The 20,720-nt window shown below is 45.5% G+C and overlaps 1 protein-coding gene across 7 annotated transcripts in view; it reads right to left on the minus strand.

The window, feature by feature from the left end:
* Positions 1–20,720, minus strand: part of FOXN3 (forkhead box N3) — a 382,952-nt gene that overhangs the window by 22,631 nt on the left and 339,601 nt on the right. For 5 of the 7 annotated variants that reach the window (XM_081291233.1, XM_081291234.1, XM_081291236.1 and 2 more), the window contains one exon: positions 2,971–3,036. The exons of 1 other annotated variant lie outside the window; for it this stretch is intronic. In XM_081291233.1, coding sequence (XP_081147359.1) covers positions 2,971–3,036 — 66 coding nt within the window. The remainder of the gene's footprint in view (positions 1–2,970; positions 3,037–20,720) is intronic. One more of the 7 variants, XM_081291238.1, reaches the window with a different exon arrangement.

Below are 20,720 nucleotides of genomic sequence, written 5' to 3' on the forward strand. Positions count from 1 at the left end.
GGGGGACAAACTGTTGGAGCTGAGTTTTTATTATCGACACTCTGCTGCCTTATTGAAAGGGAAGCATCAGACTGCAATGAGGGGTGGTGGGACCCTCTGGGACTTCAGCTCCAACAGTCCAGGATGTGGGGGGCTCCCCTGGGCAGTTTGGATCCCTGGGAGAGAAAGAAGCTTGCAGACGGGGGTTCTCACCAGCTTCTTGAGCAGCTCACTCTGTACGACCTACTCAGCCTCAGACCCTGGACGGTGGCCAACCTGCCAGCCCTGAGCTAGCTCTGCAGATGCTGAGCAAGGGAAGGAGGAGAGGGAGAGCTCTAAGTGGCTGCCATCTGGTGACCTGACGTGGAGTGGCTACAAAGGGTGATGACAAAGGAAAAACCTTTCAAGGCACCCAGGCTGGCCTCCAACTGCTGGGAGGGAACCATGGCAGCTACCATGAGGTAGCTCCTACTCAGACAGGGCCTGGGGCAGCTGAGAGGTGAAAATGGGGGCTATAAATAGCACTTCATCAGGAGGCTCTACAGACAGTCCTGCCACGCAGCCCAGGGGATCCAGGCAGCCTCTGGGCGGGCTAGAAACACGGGGAACTCTCAGAGCCATGCTCCCTGCTCTGTGGGCAGGGGCAGGAGTCCCGCACCTGGGGAAGGCCTCTATTCCAGGCTGCGCATAGGGCCCCACAGAGGGCCCCACAGCTGGCCACTGCCTCTACACATTTGCCCAGGCTCACTTTTTCTAGGCCTGGTTCAACACTGGCAGGGTGGGGAATGGTGGCTTTGTTGTTCTAGCTCTGTCACCCTTCACCTAAAGGAGGCAAAGTACTGCCTCAGGCCTCAAGGCAAGATCCAAAGGAGGCAGCAAAGGAAAGGGGAGCTGGCTAAAAGCTGTGGTCCATTGCTGAAGCCAGTTACCGCTGGCGGTGTCTAGGAGAGGTTGAGGAGGGGCCACCTGGCTGTCTGGATGTCTCTTCACTCCCTTCCTACAGAGCATGAGCTCCCACCTCTAAGGGCTTTACTGTCCATCTGTCCACCCCTCACGCATGCACTTGGGAATACAAGGGTGAATATAAGGGTGGTGTCCCTAGCTCTCTGAGCAGCTTCTGCAGAGTATCTCTCGCTATGACCTTTGCAGGCATCCTGGTTCTTCCCGTCTAGAGGGCCTTGGGCCTTCCTGAAAGCTGAGGCCATATGGACTCTTCCCACAGTGGAAATAGCCAAGGCTTTCTAAGAAAGCTTTCTAAGAATGCTCCTAAACCTTTCAAACAGGAATGCTAAGCCTTTAAAAAATCAAATTCAGCATTCCAACACAGATAGGCCTATGGCTTACAGAGAATCCTGTAGTTGGAGGTTACTTACTGAGGAAAGACTGCCCCTTAGCCAAGACAACACTCAACCCCTCAGTTAACCAGGAGTACCCCTTTCCTTTCCCATCTCTAGTCACGAATCCAGTAACACTGGCCTTTCACAGAAGATGCTGAGCATCTGAGAATGTTCCCTCAATCCCACTGCCTTTTCCAGAATCTCCATTGTACCTCTCACTCCCAGCAAGCAGTTCATCACAAGAGTTTATCTTTAAAGTAGAGTGGTGGGGTGCTGGGGGAAGGGGCCTGAACCTCACACTGATTCTGATGACATCAATGTTTTCCCTAGGATGGGTTATGCAACTTGATGTTAGAAACCATTTCAGCCCGTAACCTGATTACAATCTGGGCTGTCATTTTTCTATGATGCCTCCGGAGAACAGAGGTTTTCAAGTATATATTTCTCTGAAACATAAAGCATCACTCAAAAGCCTTGTTTCAGGTGAATGGCTATAGTACGTCAGTCACACATCTGCCTAGACGTGGGGTCTGCTGGTCAGAGGGACAGGAATGCTGGCAGTCAGATTCAGCAAGGGCAGAATGGGAGTTGTGCACCCTTAGGAGCCAAAAAGGGCGACCCCAGGCAGAAGACCAGGTTTCTCTGAGAACGCCTGGCTATGTCTCTTGGGTCTTTAAAAAGGAACAAAGAAGAACCGAGTCCAATTTCTTAAAGCTGTCAGGAAGGCTGGGAGAAGCAGAGAGCGATGAAAGGTGGTTTGAATCCCTGCATCAGTCCATAATGACACCTATTAAGGGTTTAGGGATGGACCATTCCTGAGGACAACACTGTTCTCTAAAAGTGGGGCATTCCCATTGCTCAGGAGGCCACAAGGCCTTCAGGACGCAGAAGAACCAGTCACAGGAATGAGACAGGTCCCTATGACAAGCTGGGTAGATCCTAGTGACCAGATCTGTCTGCTAGGTGTGGGATGTGGGCCTAAGTCAGGAGAAAGAAGGGGCAATATCTTCACTTCAGGTCATTTTCATGGAAGGAGACTTCCAGAACTCAGTAGTCTAGCTCCAAAGATATGAATAAACCTTGGGTGGTAGGTAGAAGTGAAGTCCAAGTAAAGAAAAGAGTTATCTCAAACTTGACATTGCTCAGTGGCCAAGAGAAGGTGAAGACAAGAACCCTGCTTGGCTGAATCAAGGAGTATCATGGCCTCATTTTCAAGATTGAACAGGCCAGACTTTTCAAAATGGCAGCCTGACATTAATGAGGTCCTGGAGAGGAATGTCTAAAAATGGGTATTGCTTAGCACCGACATGGGAAGCTGGCTTCCAGGAGCCTCTCCTACCAACTCAGAGCAACAATTCCTACAGGAGAAAGGAAGTTCTCCCCACTGGGATTCATGATGGGGCCTGTTTCTCTCTCCCCATGTTGTAAGCCCTGAAATTCTATCATCAGAACTTCCTCATGTGTGCATTCATCTACACACGCTCGTGGCCACATGTCTGTATGTTTAGGCGTGTAACCGCGCACTGCTGTAGTTTGTAACCTGATGACAAGGGAGGGTCTGCTTCAGCATTAGTTCTTCCTATGGCCTGGGATATAAATGAGAAGGGTAAGTTCAGAAACTATGGTGCTGTAGGCTATAGAAATATCTACTCACAACCTGCTTGTATCTCAGGGGGAGTATTCAAAAGCATCATGGCACTGGCAGCATCAATGTCAGGATCTGGAAAAATCAACCAATAAATAACATTATTTACAACGGGGCCGGTGTGTGTGTGTGCTTTTATCCCTGTAAGTTACCGTTTATGAATGCAACAGAGGAAAGAAGAAGAAGAAGAAGAAAGAAGAAGAAAGAAGAAAGAAGATGAAGGAAGAAGGAAGAAGGAAGAAGGAAGAAGAAGAAGGAAGAAGGAAGAAGAAGAAGAAGAAGAAGAAAGAAGGAAGAAGGAAGAAGGAAGAAGGAAGAAGGAAGAAGGAGAAGGAAGAAGGAAGAAGGAAGAAGGAAGAAGGAAGAAGGAAGAAGGAAGAAGGAAGAAGAAGAAGAAAGAAGAAAGAAGAAAGAAGAAAGAAGAAGAAGGAAGAAGGAAGAAGAAGGAAGAAGGAAGAAGGAAGAAGGAGAAGAAGAAGAAGAAGAAGAAGAAGAAGAAGAAGAAGAAGAAGAAGAAAGAAGAAAGAAGAAGAAGAAGAAGAAAGAAGAAGAAGAAGAAGAAGAAAGAAGAAGAAGAAGAAGAAGAAAGAAGAAGAAGAAAGAAGAAAGAAGAAAGAAGAAGAAGAAGAAGAAAGAAGAAGGAAGAAGAAAGAAGAAGAAGGAAGAAGAAGGAAGAAGGAAGAAGGAAGAAGGAAGAAGGAAGAAGGAAGAAGAAGGAAGAAGGAAGAAGGAAGAAGGAAGAAGGAAGAAGGAAGAAGAAGAAGGAAGAAGAAGGAAGAAGAAGAAGAAGAAGAAGAAGAAGAAGAAGAAGAAGAAGAAGAAGAAGAAGAAGAAGAAGAAGAAGAAGAAGAAGAAGAAGAAATCTGGGAACTAGATGAGCTGTCCCAAAGGTGACTTTCTTACCATTTGGATTTGAGAGGAAGAAAACATATTCTAGAAGGAGATTTAAGAAGCATGTTAGTAGCTTTTTCCCCCTAACCAGATGAGAACAGTCTCTTCTCATTCTGCTAATGTCATCATTTGCACTGTATGTTCCTGTAAGTTGCTGATCTGTGCTTTCCCTCAGCCTTTACCCTGCGGTGGAGAAGCAGGGGAGTCGGTGACAATGGGAAGTTCAGCCACAGGAATCTTTATGAACTGGGGAAAGCTCACAGCATTGAGAGAAAGCATTAAATACACCTGCATCAACTGAGATACAAACAAGACATTTGTTTTGTGGTCATTTCCACTGTCAGCAGAATGCAAATGACAATTTACGAGGTGTTGTGTGTGTGCCATGTGTGCCGTGGTGGTGGAGGCATTAAAAGAAAGCACTTAAAATATAAAGAAAAATGTAAAGTTCTGATGTTGAGGGTTCAGTGCTTGTTTCTACATCTATTATTGCTTTTAATACAGGCCAAAAAAAATACCCATTATTTTATTGCTATAATTCTTAATAGGTTTCTGAATCCTTACCGATCCACCAGTTGACAGATGGCAGGTTATACAGAGACAGAGAAAAATATTATCCTTTTATAACTAAATTCATTTTCCTCTGAGAAACAGCAGCGCTGCTGCTATGGAAATGAAGGTCACCATGGCAACAGTAAACAACCCCCAAGAATGGTCACTGAATAGGCTGAAAAGAACATCTGCCCCAGCACAGCGTCCCAGCTGCCCTGGGGCGAAATTCGCTAATAGTGCGGTGATGCCCCGTGACAGAAGCTGCCGCCTGTGCCCTGTCCAAATAAATGAAGTGTGCAATTGAAGTCGACATCAAAATGCCTGCCCTTGCAGATTACCACCTCCATGTCCGCTAAACCCGGTGACTAATGATGGGGGAGACGGGGGGCTCGCGCTTGTCAGTTTTTGTACAAATTACATACCAAAAAATTCAATTTACTACTAATGGCTCCATGGCACTTTATTTTGGGTATTATGTGAGAAAATTACTTTTTTTTTTTACTGTTTTAAAAAGTACATTTTTCATACTTTATATGTGCAGTTTAATTCCAAGGGAGTAATGCGATACAGTATAAAGACCCACGAGCGATTAATAATAGGGATGACGCTGGTTTCAGAAGACAATGTCTCAAAAAGAAGTAAAGGAACTTTACTCTGCAGGCCTTTTTTTTTTCTTTTTTTAACTTTGCCTGCAGGAAGCCTGTTAGTTATACTCCATAATGCAGTAAAAGTTCATTTTAATAAGTAGATATTGTATGAGAAACAGGTAAATAAACTTATTTGGCAACTCCTGAGGTGAAATTCCTAAAACAGTCATCCCTCCCGACTAAAAGAAATACCCCCCACATGCACACATGTATGTACAGGCACATACACACATACATAGAATGATTAATCGAAAAGCTCCAAGTTCTGCTCACTGCTCCCAGGCTCCCACTGCCTGGCTCCCTTCATCTCCCTACAGGTCTTGCTATTAGTAGTGTTGCTGGCACCCATGAGCCCAGAGAGACAAGCTCTGTGGCTTCCTCCTCCTATCCCTCCTTTCACAAAAGAGCTAAGAGAACAAGCTGCTGCTTCTCACCAAACAATGGTTCTGTGCCTTCTCTGAGAATTCAAATGCGACAGGTGACCTGACATTGGCCTGAGTCGATGGTCTCACCTCCCAGGGAGACCAGGAAGTTTCCCAGCTAAGAGGAAATGCAGAGACGTCAGGAACCTTTCCTATTAATTTTGCTAGTAAATGAAAACTCTGTATTCTTCAAAAACACACTGGACCACAGGAGGAAGTATGAGGGCCACAGATTAATAGAAGTCATGATGCAAGAAAGAGAACCTTAAAAGAAGAGGACCATCAACATTCACAGGATTTCAGGAGAACTGAAGCTTGGAGAGCCTGTCAGACCCACACAACAACTCCCTATGTCACCCGCACCACCCAAGCCAAGCCAGGCAGATACACAAGTAGACAAGTACAGGTTGCTGGAAGATAAACTCCATCTTTCCTTCTAACCAGATATGCCATGCCCCAGGGCTCCACAGAGAACAATACTAATGCCACCATGATACTCAGGCCAGTCTCCAGGCACACAGGTAAGTGGAGCACACAGGTGCATTCCTACAGCCCTACCTTCTATGCTGAAAGACTCAAGTCCTAAGAAGCCTGAGGCAGAGAATGGAATGGAGGGCAGGGTTTGGGATTCTTGCCCCTGGACATCTTGGCAAGCAAACTGACAAATGAGAACTGCATGTGGTGGTGTGTGATCATGCATGCCTGCCCTAACTGCCAGCTCTTCCCCAGGGGCCATTCTTAAGAAAAAAAAAAGCTTTCTTTAGTGAAGAGTTACATCAGTAAAATACACCCATTTCAAGTGTACAGCTGATAAATTCTGACAGATTTTATACTACCATAATCAAGATTAAGAACGCAACAAAGAGACACATTGCCATCATCCCCAAAAGTTTCCTGGTACCCCACTACAAACACACCTGTCCTTGCTCTAGGCAAACCACTATTTTGCTCTCTGTTACTTACCTATGATATAATGTCACTAGTTCATTCTTAAATTATCATTAGTAGTATTTCACTGAATGGACATACCACAGTTGGTTTATCCAGCTACCTATGAATGGACATTTGACTTGTTTCCAGGTATAGGTATTATTTTTAAAAGCTGCTATGAATTTTTGTACCAGGCTTCCAGGGCATGTTTTCATTTTTCTTGAGTAACTGTTGTGAGAGTATGTTTGCAGGGAATTGCTAAACCATGTTCTGTGCAAGAGGTTATAGTTGTTCAACATTTTTCAACATTTTTGCTAACACTTGAAATTCGATCTTCAAAAATTTTCGCCATCTAGTGAATGTGCAATAGAGTTAACTGTGTTTAAGTTTGTACTTCCCTGATAACAAGTTATATTGAGCATCTTTTTATGTGCTCAGCAGTTATTTGTGTATCTTCTTACAGGAAAAGTTGGCTCAAGACTTTTGCCCATTTTTTAAACTAAGTTCAATTTAATATTCAACCATAAGATTTCTTTAACTATTCTGAATATAAATACAAACTTGGGATACATATACATAATTTGTGATATACATAAATATTCATTCATGGCTTATCTATTCAGTTTCCTGATAGTACATTTCAGTAAGCAGAAACCTTTAATTCTTATGAAGTTCAATTTACCAATTTGTGCTTTTATAGCTTACTGTCTTTGGGTCTTCACTAAGGAATCAAGCCTACCTCAAGATTGCAAAGATGTGTTATGTGGCATCTTTTGTTTTCATTTGTTAGTGAACTTAATATAATATTATCTGGGTTCAATACCCACATTTACAGATAAATGAAAATGGAGTAATCAACAGACCTCTTTCCTCAACCAGTAAGCTAAGCACTGACCTTCTAGATTTGTTTAGGTCAATACCAGAAGGCCTTTATTTGGCTTCCAGTGTGGCATACCTGTACGCTGGCCCCCACCCTGACACCCTCTGTGTGCCGTAGTCCTCAGAGTAGACAACCTCCCTTCTCTCCTACCAGAGTTGCTACAATGCTTATTATTACATATTATTAAAAGGCCTAAGTTTCTACTCCCCCTTTTAACGCTCATGAAAATAATGCATATTAAACATAAAGAAATATGTTCCTGGTGGTTCCTGAGAAACACATGCCTTCTCTATGGACCCACTTCCAGACTCATATTTTCTTCTATATATGTCCAAAAATTGTCTATGTAAGAACAAGCATTTCTGTATAGTCACTGGAATGCCAGCACACATGGATTTATACTCAGGCACACAAATCTATTTTTTAGAAATCAGGTTTACAATAGTTCCCCCTCAGCTATGGTTTTGCTAAGCTTTGGTTTCCCATCATTTGGAATTCCTGAATGGACATTCCTAGAAGAAAATAATTCATGTCTTTTATTAGAGTACATTTTTATAATTATTCCATTTTGGTTTTAGCTATTGTTGTTAATCTTTTATAGTGATTAGCTTATAAATTAAATTTTGTTGTTGGTATGTTTAGGGGAAAATATATACAGGAGCCAGTACATCTGTGGTTTTAGTCATCCATTTGGGATCATGGATGCCTTGAGATTAAGGGGAAACTACTGTATATGGAAAACAGTTTTCTGAAATTTCTTTAAAATCATTTTCACTTCAGCTTGGCACAGCAGCACACACCTATAATCTCTGTGACTTGGGAGGCTGAGGTAAGAGGATCCCAAGTTTGAAGGCAGCCTTAGCAACTTAGCGACTCTGTGTCAAAAAAAAAAAAAAAAAAAAAAAAAGAAAAAAAAGGTGGCAGGGGGTAGGGGTGCTGATACATATATACAACAAATGTTGGCAAACCTTTCATATTAGTATAATTATCTAAAGTTTTTCTAGGGTGCTGCCTTACGGATAAAAACACACCTCATTGTTTGTGTGGGTGCTCTCTTTTCTTTAGATGGTGGATTTATCAAAAGGCAGAAACAAAAATTTGAGCTGGTTACAGAACCGGGGCCCAAATACACTGCTCCTCCCACAGACCTGGGACCCCTGAAGACACAGGCTCTACGCAGTCCTTCTAGCTGCTTCTTTCATCCCTCCTGTGAAGACCAGCATGGCCCCAGCTCTCTCCTCTGCCCTCCACTGCCTCTCTCTCTGGGGCTCAGTCCCACTGCCCACCTTGGGTCATAAGCTATTGTCATGAGCACACTCTGGGTCTTCCTAAAAACCTCTCTGACCAGGAGAACCTAGAGAAGGTTTTCCTCTTTGGGTAGAAGGGGTACATTCTGATAGAAGCCTCCCTTTTACAGAGAATATTTGTTTTGCAGTTTCTTGGCCAGAGTCATTTTTGGGGACAGAGGAGCTGTCTGGGCATGGGGGATACTTGTGCCTCACAGGCATGGCTGATTCTGAAAGGCCATCCACCTAGGGAGGGAAGTGATGGACTGAAGGATTTTTCCTGGCTTAAAGGGTGGTCCACCAGCCACCTCTCCAGATGGTTCAACCTGGTTTAGGATTAAAAAAAAGAGGGGGTATTTCATCCCAGAACTCTTTCTAGGAAAGAAGATCCACTTGGCAGGAGTGTCCTCTATGTTGTATTCTGGGGAGCCAGAGTGGGGAGCAGGGGACCAAAGAAGCATTGCCTCTTTCATATTGGATAGGTGATTCCGCCCAACTATAGCCAACTTGGCATCCTAGTCCAGGAACCCAAGTCACTTACTATGGGTTAATTTAGTACAACAGGCAGCATGCTGTTGCGACCATCATCAACACGGAGCCAATATCAACTCCTGTATTAAAAAAATTCTTCTGCTCATGCTTCAGTGACAATGTTCCTTCTCCTCTGGACTGGTTCCCAGCGGCCCATTTCAATTTTCATCTTTAATGCAATTGTCTTATCACATTGCGTCTTCCCTGGAGTCCAAGACTGAAAAACAGTCCCACCCCTTAAAGATGTTTTCAAATCCTCTCCTCTTGAATGGACACACACAACGATCATATGCTACAGTGAGAGAAGCAGGTAACAAAGATTCCAGAATCAGGGATTCAGCTCTTTGGATTAAGAAAAACATTCAGCCTCATTTTCCCAAGGTGTGGAGATGGTTCTTTCTGGGAAAGGACGAGGCTTTTCCTCTGTGTGTAGGATGAGAACAACACCAGCCTGGCAGGAGGATCTGGAGGTTCCAGTCCCACATCTGCACCAGACTGGTGTTTTTCATTTCCTTCCACACTCTTCCTGGCTCTGCCTTTAATGTTCCTTGACTTCTTCTTCCCTTTCCAATCTGTGGCTGCCAGGACTATGGGGCCCCAAGAGGCACCAACCAAATGGGCCATCTGCTCCAAAGCCTCTGGAGGCAGCGAACGCTCTCAGAAAGGTTGGGATAATATACTACTGTCCCTGGAAAGCTGTGGCCCGTCATGGTGGGCACCTGTAGGTCCAGTCCAGAGCCACCCATCCATCCAGGTTGGTGCAGGTATTTTGTGGGTTCCTGGTGTGATTTCTGTCTACATTCATCCCCTTCCTCTGGGGTTTTGTACCAGAGAGAAGTGATTCATAGAGGCCATGTATTTTAACAAACTAAGAATATGAAAGCCAACAGGAAGTCTCTGGTTTAATTCTCATAGGCCGGCCTCAAAAGAATGTAAGGGACGACCGACCTTGGCATCTCTGAGTTGAGTTGACCGACTCAACAAAATGATGACAGAACATTCTCCATATGGAAAGCCTGAGACAACAGCCATTACTTCCTAGAAATCATTTAGTTTCCCATAGGGCTGATGTGTTTCTTTTTTTTTTTTTCCTCTTTCTGCTCTCCTTTACATAGGAAGTGTTTTACAGGATGATAAAAGATCATTATGTAACTGAATAAAAGTTATTTAGGAACAAACAAAATAACTAAACAATGACACACACTTGGACGGAAATTTTCAGATATAAGAACATAGGTACACTGGGCACATGCACATACTAAGATGCTCATACTCTCTCCCACGTTCTCTCCTAGAAAGTGAACTGTGCCAGGATGTCTCCTCCTTGCTCTCCTCCTAGTCCCAGCACCTAGCCTAGTGTTAGGGACCTAATGGGGTGCAGATAAATAGCTATTAAATAAATGGATGAGTGGCTCAACCCATCTGCTGCTCAGCTAACTCTAACTATCTGAAGCTCAGCACTAAGCTGGGGGAGAAGTGTTTGATGACCTCAGGGTATAAGATCAACCCGAGGTGACAGAGTTTTTAAAAAAAATTGTTCAGGGAATTCTGATACATGAGAAAGGTGAATAACCACCTTTAAGAGCAAATCAAGGGTCTGTGAATACCATCCAAAGAAATCCACTAAGGAAGACAAGTCCGTCTCTGATATCCTTTTTCATTTATGATTTCGCTAGATCTCTTTGCTTTGAAACATCTTTCTCCATTTTCTACCATTCCATGTAAGAGTGATATATCTGAAAGTATTTGCTTAAAAATGGAGAGGGAAAAAAAAGTGATTAATTTAGGGCCAAGGGGACAAGAAACAAATGAAACAAAGAAACAAAGCAAGCGGCACATTTCCTGGGGACCTGAGTACATCTGCTTGGTTTCATCCATCATCACCTTACTAAGCCACTGTTTCTCAGCCAGGGGAAATTCCGCACTCCAGCACAAGGATGTATGGCCACGTCTGGAAACATTTTTGATTGTTATGACTAGGCCGGAGGGGAAGTGCAGCCCTGGCACCTCATAGGTGGAGAGGCCAGGGATATTGCCCAGCATTCTACAGGGTGCAGGAGAGTCTGCACCATCAAACACTATCCAGTCCAGAGATGAGGTTGACAAGCACTGTCTGTGCTACACTCATAGATCTATGAGCTAGGGTTGGCAAACGCAGCTTCTGGAACAACTGTCTCAAATAGAACACCATCAAGAGCAAACAGATAATACCATTCATCTTGCTGATGTCTTTAATTTCACTCTTCTTTTTTTGCAAGATCCCTAGGTGCAAGTTAAGACAGACAGAATATCTACACTTGCAGCTTTGAAACCACTGAAGAGTCATACCCTTTGGCTCTTGCTGCAGTAGATCAAGACATCTCAAATGGCTGCCTCTGATCAGGAAGCAGAAAGGAGAGCTGCAGTGAGCTCTAGTAATGTCATTGGCCACCAACACTCTGTCTACTTCCAAAGGGAAAGAAGTTGTAATGTGAGGAGCAACAGGGATGAGGTAGGAAATGCAAGGATTCACCATGCACGTGCAAATGTCCAGTGGGTTCTCAGAGAGACTGGGAGAAAGTGACACCATAGAGCCCGGCGGACAGCTTCAGCACGCCAGGGTTTTCTCGAATGAAAGACTCACACAAATAGATGCCCAGTTGTGACTTTAAACATCTTCTTCAGGATGAGAGCTGGATATAGAGAATACCAAAAATGGCCTGTCTGCCCCCCAAAAATGAGCCAAAAGAACACTTGAAACTCCCTGTTGCTCCGAAGGCACCAGGAGAGTGAGAACCAACCATCAAGTGCATGGGAACCAACAGCTGACTGTTGGACCAGAAAGGTGATCCATGTCCTGCTGGGGTGAAGGAGGGCGGATCACACACATGTGCAGCATGCTGGGTGCTATCAGGCTCCCAGTCGTGAGTCTTTTGAGTTTCTCTCAGCTTAAAAAGAGTGACTAGTGAGCTCCAGATGAGGATTTTACTGGGCCTGAGGAGCGGAGTCACCATCGACTCTACGCATGAGGGATGCATTACAGCTCCCAACCCAGGGCGTCTTTCTAACTTGGATCAATGGCCCATTTATTACCCCTAACACCATTTCCTGCAGAAAGAGATCCTGGAAGGAAGTGCATCCTGGCTGGGAGTCAAATGCCTGGGTCTGTGGTCTCCGGAGGTCTCGGAGGAGCCCTAAGTCTAACTTGGCACTAGGGTGGGGGTTGGGGACTTTTCCTGGGCCTCCCTGACACTCTATTGCCATTGCATCTCTGCTGGAGCAGCAGGGGAGCACGCTGACACTCCCCACCTGGGTGCCCCCCACTTCCGTTTTCTTCCCACAAGAGCTGCTTTAACTCTGATGTCTTCTGGGCCCTTTGATTCTAATTGTTCATCTCTGAGGAGAGGTCCACGTAACGTGCTCATTTTTTTCCTATTGTTTTTGGGCTCCAGCCCTTTGCTGAAGAGTCACCCCGACTCCCCAAAACTGGGTAGTCTAATTTTCCTAATGGTGACTGCCTACCCTTTACCACCTTTGACTAGTTGATGGAAGTCTTTCTAGAAGCTACCTGAGAGTCAACTGAGAGGAGCCATATGGGCTAAAACTAAAATTTTACAACTTGAAGACCAGGGCACAGGCAACAGGTGACCCAGAACAAGTTATGTCTTTGTCCCATGTATCATGGGACAAGACTTTTATTTTAGAGGCAAGATTCTTTGGTTAGTCCTGATTGGCTCATTTGATGTGCTGTGCTGTACTTATCTTTGGTGTTTGGTTTTTTTTTTAAATAATTTTTTAACTTCCTGTAGGAGAGAGACTTATAGACCTCAGAAGGCCCTTCCCCTCTACAGCTCCTCCAGTTGTAAATCTCTGTTCACTGCATTCTCTGATTTCTGCCTCCTGGGCCACCCCTCTCTGGGGTTGCAGCAACTGATAGCCATGAACAGAGGGGACACTGGAGGATGATGCAGAAAGAGAAACAGAGGAGACACACTGCAGCCCTCCAGGCTCTGGAATTCTTTGAAAACCTTCTTCTTTCTTCAACTAGCGATACAGCCAGAGGTTATCACCCAGGAAGAAATGGGAACCAGCCCCGGGTGCACAATAGCTTCCCCTGGAGCAGGAACAAGATGAGCACCAAGATCCTCAGAACCTGGCCACTCTTGTGTCTAGGAGGAAGCAAGTGCCAAGCCCAGAAGCCAGAGTCAGAACCAGAAAGACACTGGAGATAGTGTCCCCAGAGGGATAGTCAGACCATCAGCTGGCTGGCAAATAACTGTCGGGGAGAGCTGGGGGCTCAGCAATGCCTGGATTCCACGCTGTTGGCCTGCCTTCTCCAGAGCCCAGGTCTCCCCACCCACCATCACTTCTCCCCCACTATGGGAAGATCATCCCCTGCTCAGTCCCTACCCAGAGGCTCCATCCTCCTCTGTAAAGGGCCGGGGTTGCTGGCAACCTGGCACCAACTCTCCCTTGGTGACAGAGGTTCCCATGGTGGCCTGGCCCCTGCTGGGTGTAGCAGCGCCGGTAAGCGCTGACAATTGAATAATTCCACTTGCACTTCATTAGCTGTCTTCATCTGGGGACATGTGCCAAGCCCCTTTTCCAGGAGCCAAGAATCCGTCTTGGAGTGACACTGGCAGGTGTCACAGCTCAGAACCCTGGCGTCGGTGCCCCGAGATACACCTCCTCTCAGAGGAAAAGTCACAAGATCACCCAAGAATTCACTTTGGAATCTGGTTGCTTAAACCCTGTTTGGGTCATCTTACTAAAGGATCAGAAGGGGACAGATCCAACCAGTTCTCCTTCCTGATGCCCAGGACCGTGTGCCCACATCCATACAAACAGGCACCCAGCCACTACAACCGCCCCCAGTACAACCAGGCTTCCGCTGGTAAACAAGTCCTCTGAAAACCCATCCCCTCTTTCTCCCTTAGAGACCTGAGCTTCAGTTACAAAGAGGGACCCAAGTAGAGGAAAGCATATGTCCCATCAGAAACTCAGGGTCCTTATCCCACTTCAGTCTGTGTCTACCACACTAAAGACCTCACAGGCCCTTGGGATGACGGTGGTACATTCTCCTAAGGAGCGGTGCTGGACACCCTTGATGTCTCCTCCACTGTTATTCCGGAGTGAACCTGGGGCTGCTGATTCTAGCAACAGGACTACAGGTCACTGAGCTCTGTGCAGGGCTCAATTTAAGCACTTAGGACCTGTTTCTCTTAGGGGCTACACCGTAGGTGAGGAGATCATAACAAGTGTCACTCATTCAGCTCTCATTGGACAGCACATACCCCTAGATACAAAGAGATGGTGGTACGACCCGTCATCCTTGCAAACAAAAATTATCATTAAACTGTTCATGAGAAGTTCATTTCAGATACAGTTAGGTATGGAAATATACAGATTCAAGATTAAGACTATACATAAAGGACATGGAAATAAAAGGATTCCGTGCTTCACCAGACAAGGTCTAATCACAACATTGTGCTGTTGGAAGAGAAATGAGAAGGAGCCCACCATACTTCCAATCCTGCCATCTTGGAAGCAGAAGATCCCAGGAAGCCAATGGGCAAGGAAGTTGGGAATGAACAGTTTGGGTTTAAGATTTAGCTTAACCATAAAGCAACAAGCTGATCTTTTTGGCGGGCAAATGGGAAATGTGTTCTGAAGACAGCCTCCAGAGACATTTCCAGAAGGTTTTTGTAAATGGGGGGGGGGGGATGTATACCAGGGATTGAACTCAGGGGCACTCAACCCCTGAGCCACATCCCCAGCCCTATATTGTATTTTATTTAGACACAGAGTCTCACTGAGTTGCTTAGGGCCTTTGCTAAGTTGTTGAGGTTGGCTTTGAACTCTCGATCCTCCTGCCTCAGCCTCCTGAGCCGCTGGGATTACAGTCAGACACCATTGCACCCGGCTCTAGAAGGGTTTTTGAGAGAAGCTGCATCCCTAGAATAAGAATTTTGCCTATAAGGTCTACTTTGATGGATCCCTCTTTCTTTGGATGTGTTTGGAGTTGGGCGGGGGGGAGAGGAAGAGGAGAAGAGGAAAAAGGAAGAGGAGGAGGAGAAGAAGAATAAAGAGAGGACTTTCTTTTTTTCAGCCACACAGCATATGTGGTATCTATGGACTGAATATTTATGTCTTCTGAATTCATGTGTTGATACGCAAACACCAATGTGATAGTGTTAGGAGGTGGGTCTTGGAGAGGTGACCAGGTCCTCTCAAGAAGGGTGAAGTAATGACAAAATCATAGAATTTGGAGGGAAATGGATGGCATTAGAGCAGATTATGCTAAGTGAAGCTAGCCAATCCTTAAAAAACAAATGTCAAATGTCTTCTTTGATATAAGGGGAGTAACCAAGGACAGGGTAGAGACGAAGAGCTTGAGGAAGATTAACATTAAACAGGGATGATAGGCGGGAGGGAAAGTGAGAGTTAAGGGAAATTGCATGGAACTGGAAGGTGAGCCTCAGGGTTATACACAATTACATATAAGAGGAAAGGAGGAGTAGGAGGAAAATTATATAAGTGGAAGAAACGATTTATAGTAGAGGGGATGGAGAGAGAGTAGGGGAGGGGAGGGGAGGGGAGGGGAGGGGTGACGGGACAGTGGAGAATGGGATAGACAGCAGAATACATCAGTCACTAGAAAGGCAATTTGTAAATCAATGGAAATGTAACTGATGTGACACAGCAATCTGTATACGGGGTAAAAATGGGAGTTCATAACCCACTTGAATCAATCTGTGAAATATGGTATGTTAAGAACTATGTAATGTTATGAACAACCAACAATAAAATAATTAAAAAAAAAAAAAAAAAAAAAAAGGGTGAAGTCCTTGTGATGGGATTATCATCTCCAGAGAGCTGGCTTGCCTCTTCCACCACGGCAGGATGCAGCAGGGAGGTGCCATCTATGAACCAGACTTGGGCCCCCATGAGACACGGAGTCTGCTGGAGACTTGACTTTTTCAACGTCCAGAACTGTGAGAAATAATTTTCTGCTGCTTATAAGCTACCTGGTTTGTGGAATTTGGCTGTCGCCACCTGGATCGTCTAGGACAGTGGGGAAGCATCCAGAACAGCAGCACCAGCACGAGGGAGTTTTCCACGGAATGAAGTCCATCCAGGCCTGGAAGCTGGGCGCTTAGAAGGTGAGTTCAGGCCAAACCTGACCTCCTCCTGCCGACGCCATGTATTTGGCTCAGAATTATAAACGTTGAGCCAAGGAAAGGTTTTTCAGTTTACATCTGGGGCACACTGCTTTTGGAAAAGCCAAGAGGGTTGGACAAACACCAGATAACAGGACAAACAGACCCAGCCAGAAGGAAAGGTAACATCAGCCAAGGGTGACGGTGTGGGCGGGGGGCGGCGGAAGGGCCAAGACACCTGGAGGGCAGCTCTGCAGGCCTGGGGGCCAGGTTACTTCACCAGAGCAGCTGGGCCCGCTTTCTCACCAGGAACCCACATTTCCTTACTCAACAAGAGGAGGAAAAGAAAAAAAAAGCGGCAGCAAATACTGTACAAACAAAACCAGACAAAGAAAATTAGAAAGCGGAGAAGGAAAAAATCCACTGCAGCCAAGTGCTACCAAGGTGGTACCTGCATCTTCACCCGCCCTTTGAAGATTCTTCTAGAAAGGGTTTTGGCATGTTTTTTGACAAGCTTGTGCTGAGCCCAATGTCTGCCCAGGAACCTCCAGGCTTCAGCAGTGCCAGAGGACAGCGTGGCTACTGCACTTTTAGGGTAAGGCTTTGGGGTGAGCTAGACAGCTCAGATAGACAGCTCAGCCTGTGTTTTTAAGCCCATTGATCTTCCCAGATCGTTGTGTTCTGAGGAAACCTAGGGAGCATGCTCCAGTGAGCTCTTATCCCTGGGATGCTTGGCGACAGGCATCTGGCCCACCCTGCTAGGCCAAGTGGGCAGGGGGAGCCTACTGCTGCCAGCCTAATGCCCCCCAGATGACTACTGCTCCAGAGTGTGACTCTGTGGGGGTGTGTAGAGGGTGGGGTAAAGCATACGCTTGCTGTACTTGGCATGTCCACTGATGGTACTAAGGAGAAAAATGGACTGTTCTAAGAAGTGACACCTGGAGCCTGGTGCACCCCCTGAGCAAAACTCCTCAGAGAACCCTATAGACTGCCTCCTTGAAATAAGGCTCCCAAATCCCTTGTGGAACCTGACAGTTGGTGCCATTATGATCAGGGGAGAGATCAGAGGGACTAGGGGTAGAGGGACAGCTGGCCATGCCTGCACGCACTGAGGCAAGGAACACGGGGCTGCCCAGTGCCACTATGCAGGAAGCGTTCCTGAAAACCTCCACCTACAGCAGTGTCCCCCTCCCCAGATGTTCTCAGCTCTTGCTACTGTCACCTGCCCTGTGTATGCAGAGTCTCACCAAGGGGTTGACCTTACTTGATGGTCTCTGAGCCCTCTCCACAGACCTGTGGGAAGCTGGTAAGAATTCACCCTCTGGAACAACATCACTGGTAGCATGCTTTTTATTTGCATTCTGGGGGAAAAGAAGGTGTTCCTTGGGCCACTGAGTTCTTGGTTTGGGAAGCATGCTAGAGTCAAGAGAAGGAGCAGCACTGAGAGCCACAGGTGGCTGCCCCACACTGGGGCAGAGTGAGCCAGAGTTTCAGGTATCTGCACAGAATGAAGAAGAGGAGGAAGAAGTCTGTTGAACTGGCATACAGGGTTTGCAACACACAAGCATGGCCACCCTCCTGGACCTGATGGACAGCTTACAAGGAAGGGTCTTCTGACCCTCAAGGAATGGATTTTCAAGGGTATTCCACTCAGTCCTGTACAACTTTGACCAGCTTCTAGGCTCTGCCACTTCCAGAACCTACCCCATTCTTCAACCATAAAGGCCTCCTTGAGGTTAACTCAAGCAGGCCATTTCCATATCCTGGGTCCATCCTGTAACAGTGACTTCATAGGGTCAAAGAAACACCACCTACCAGAGGGGCTTAGCATATAAAAATGTAGTGTGCTTCTGAGCAACAGGTTCATCTAAAGAAGTTCTGTGTTATCAGGGTACTAAGAGTTCATTTGGTAGAGCCTGAGATCGGTAACAAAATCAAAAGACCATGTGATTAAAATTACTGGTGGCAACAGACTGTCATCTCTGAATGTCATTTCCCACTAAAGAAATAAGCACTCCATATGGCCCAGAAACCGTATAAGATAAGCCCAGAGGACTTTGTCATACCTGATGACGAGGATGCCATCAGAGTCTACTGTCCTAAGGGTTCAAATCTACTTTGAAGCCCTTCCCACTGGCCAAAGATGGGGTGAACTGAGCTCCCACCAGGAGAACAACTGCATTGCATTCAAACGCATCAAACATACTTAACCCAAAAGTTTGCGGTGATATTCATTCATTTATTTATTTTTAAAGAGAGAGACAATTTTTTAATATTTATTTTTTAGTTTTCAGCGGACACAACAGCTTTGTATGTGGTGCTGAGGATCGAACCCGGGCCACACACATGCCAGGCGAGCGCGCTACCCACATCCCCAGCCCCTGCAGTGATATTTAAAAGAATGCTAAAACTCATTGGTCGTCTTTGGAAAGTGCTGGGGAACTGACTCATTCTTTTGGAAACTGCTAAAGGGAAGAGGCAAACAGCTGCTCTGCCTTTCCTTAGTACACCAGGCGCGGCTAAGTGATGGATGGGAAGTTTCTCTCTACAATGTATTCAAGGTCACCTCAAGGAGGAATGATGAAACTGCACCTCCACTTTGCAGCCCCAATGAATGAATTTATCTAACAGTGATCACAAAGAGCTGCTAATGACAAGAAGAAACACTTAGATACAACGTTTCACCCACCTGATGGCGGTGGGACACCCTGCTTAAAAGTAATCTTACAGGAAAAATCTCTAGTGTTCCATCTGAATCTCCTCAAGCTTCCACAGCAATGTTTCTGAGGCAGGACTATGTACTCCTGGGAACACCTGGCAATGTCTGCAGTCACTGATGTTTGCTGTGGCTGGTGAGTGTGCAACAGTGTGTGTGTCCATACTTGTATGCTACTGGCATCTAGTGGGTAGAGGCCAAGAGTGCTGATGGGACATGTTCTACAAGACACAGGACAGACCCTCCTGTTCCCCAACAAAGAATTATCTGGCCCCAAACATCAGGTACCAAAGTTAAACCACCTTCTCTAAGTCTAATTATTGATTTATTAAAAAATTCAGGGGACCGAGGAACATGCTGAATGACGATGCAAGATAAATCAGCAGAATCCAGATGATAGGGAACTCTATAGACCAAACAACCGAATCTCTTAAAAAATAATAGTGCCAGGGACTGGGGCTGTGGCTCAGTGGCAGAGAGCTTGCCTAGCACATGTGAGGCACTGGGTTCAATACCCAGCACCACATAAAAATGAGAAAATAAAGTAAAGGTATGAAGTCCACCTACAACTACAACAACACAATAGCGTTATCAGCAGTCAAGAAAAAAAAGGACAAAATAGAGACAAATACAGAAGGAGACCCTAAAGAGGGGACCAGGAGGGATGGATCAGTAATTATAAGGTATGGAATGCTGCCTGGTTTTTGATTAAAAAGAAAAGGATTTAAAAGAATTATAAACAATTGGAAAAATGTAAACATTGATGAAGTATCAGGTAATTATTAAATTTCTAAGATGTGCTATTGACATTGTGGCTGTGTTAAAAAGAATCTCTACATTTTTTAAATAACAGACCGCAACATGTGCAGGAATTATACAATTATCCCCATTACTGGGGGGTGGGGAGGTGGTAGAGGTGGCAGGACCGAGGGAAAATACACATGAAATCGATGTGCCAAGGTGTGGTGGTAGCGGCAGGAAGGCAATTTTGGGACTCTGGGTTCTCTTTTTGCAGTACACTTGAGATACTCTATAATAAAAAAGTTTTCATAGTTTGAAGAAAATAGTGGCAGAAAACATGAGAGTAACTGTACTCGAGGTAGAATGTGGCCTTTGTCAATAAAAATAGGGCCTGTGACATGAGCTCCAGGTGACATGGGTTGTGACAAGGCCACTGGGGCAGACAGATGAGGTCTAGACTCACTAAAGTTTTATTTCCCTCTTGAACAGTTAAATCTGACCTCCCACTCTCATGTGTTAACCAGTGTCAACCCCGAGGCTTCAATGGCAGGAAGGCCAGTTGGCGCAGGCCAGGAGAGGGCTGGGGGAGGGGACAGATGTTCACACTCTTCTGACCCCTGCAGGCAATTAACTTATACTCCCAAGCAGGAGGTGCCATTATCTTTAACTCGGTGGGCCTAACTGTATATAATTAGAGGTCATAATTACAGTTCTCTTTTTAAAATGTGACCATAGTGTCCAAATTGACCTCTTGTGGTGGCCTGGCCTACCCGCTGAGAAGTACAAAAAAGGAGGCCCCAGGCTTCACTCCACAGCCTTACATGATGGGCAGCCTACGGTCCCACGAACTTCAAGGCCAAACATCCACACTTATTCCCTGGGGAACTTTCTATCAGTTTGGGGTTTCCTAAGCATCACTTTTCACGGAGAAATATTTTATTTCTTTAAAGACCCAGACCGGTCAGAGCTTTCACACTCTTTAGAAATGGGAAATGCAACAGTTCAAATTAATATGCCAGCAATT

This window comes from Spermophilus citellus, assembly GCF_964194105.1.
Source record: "Spermophilus citellus genome assembly, chromosome: 4".
NCBI classification, from domain to species: Eukaryota; Metazoa; Chordata; class Mammalia; order Rodentia; family Sciuridae; genus Spermophilus; species Spermophilus citellus.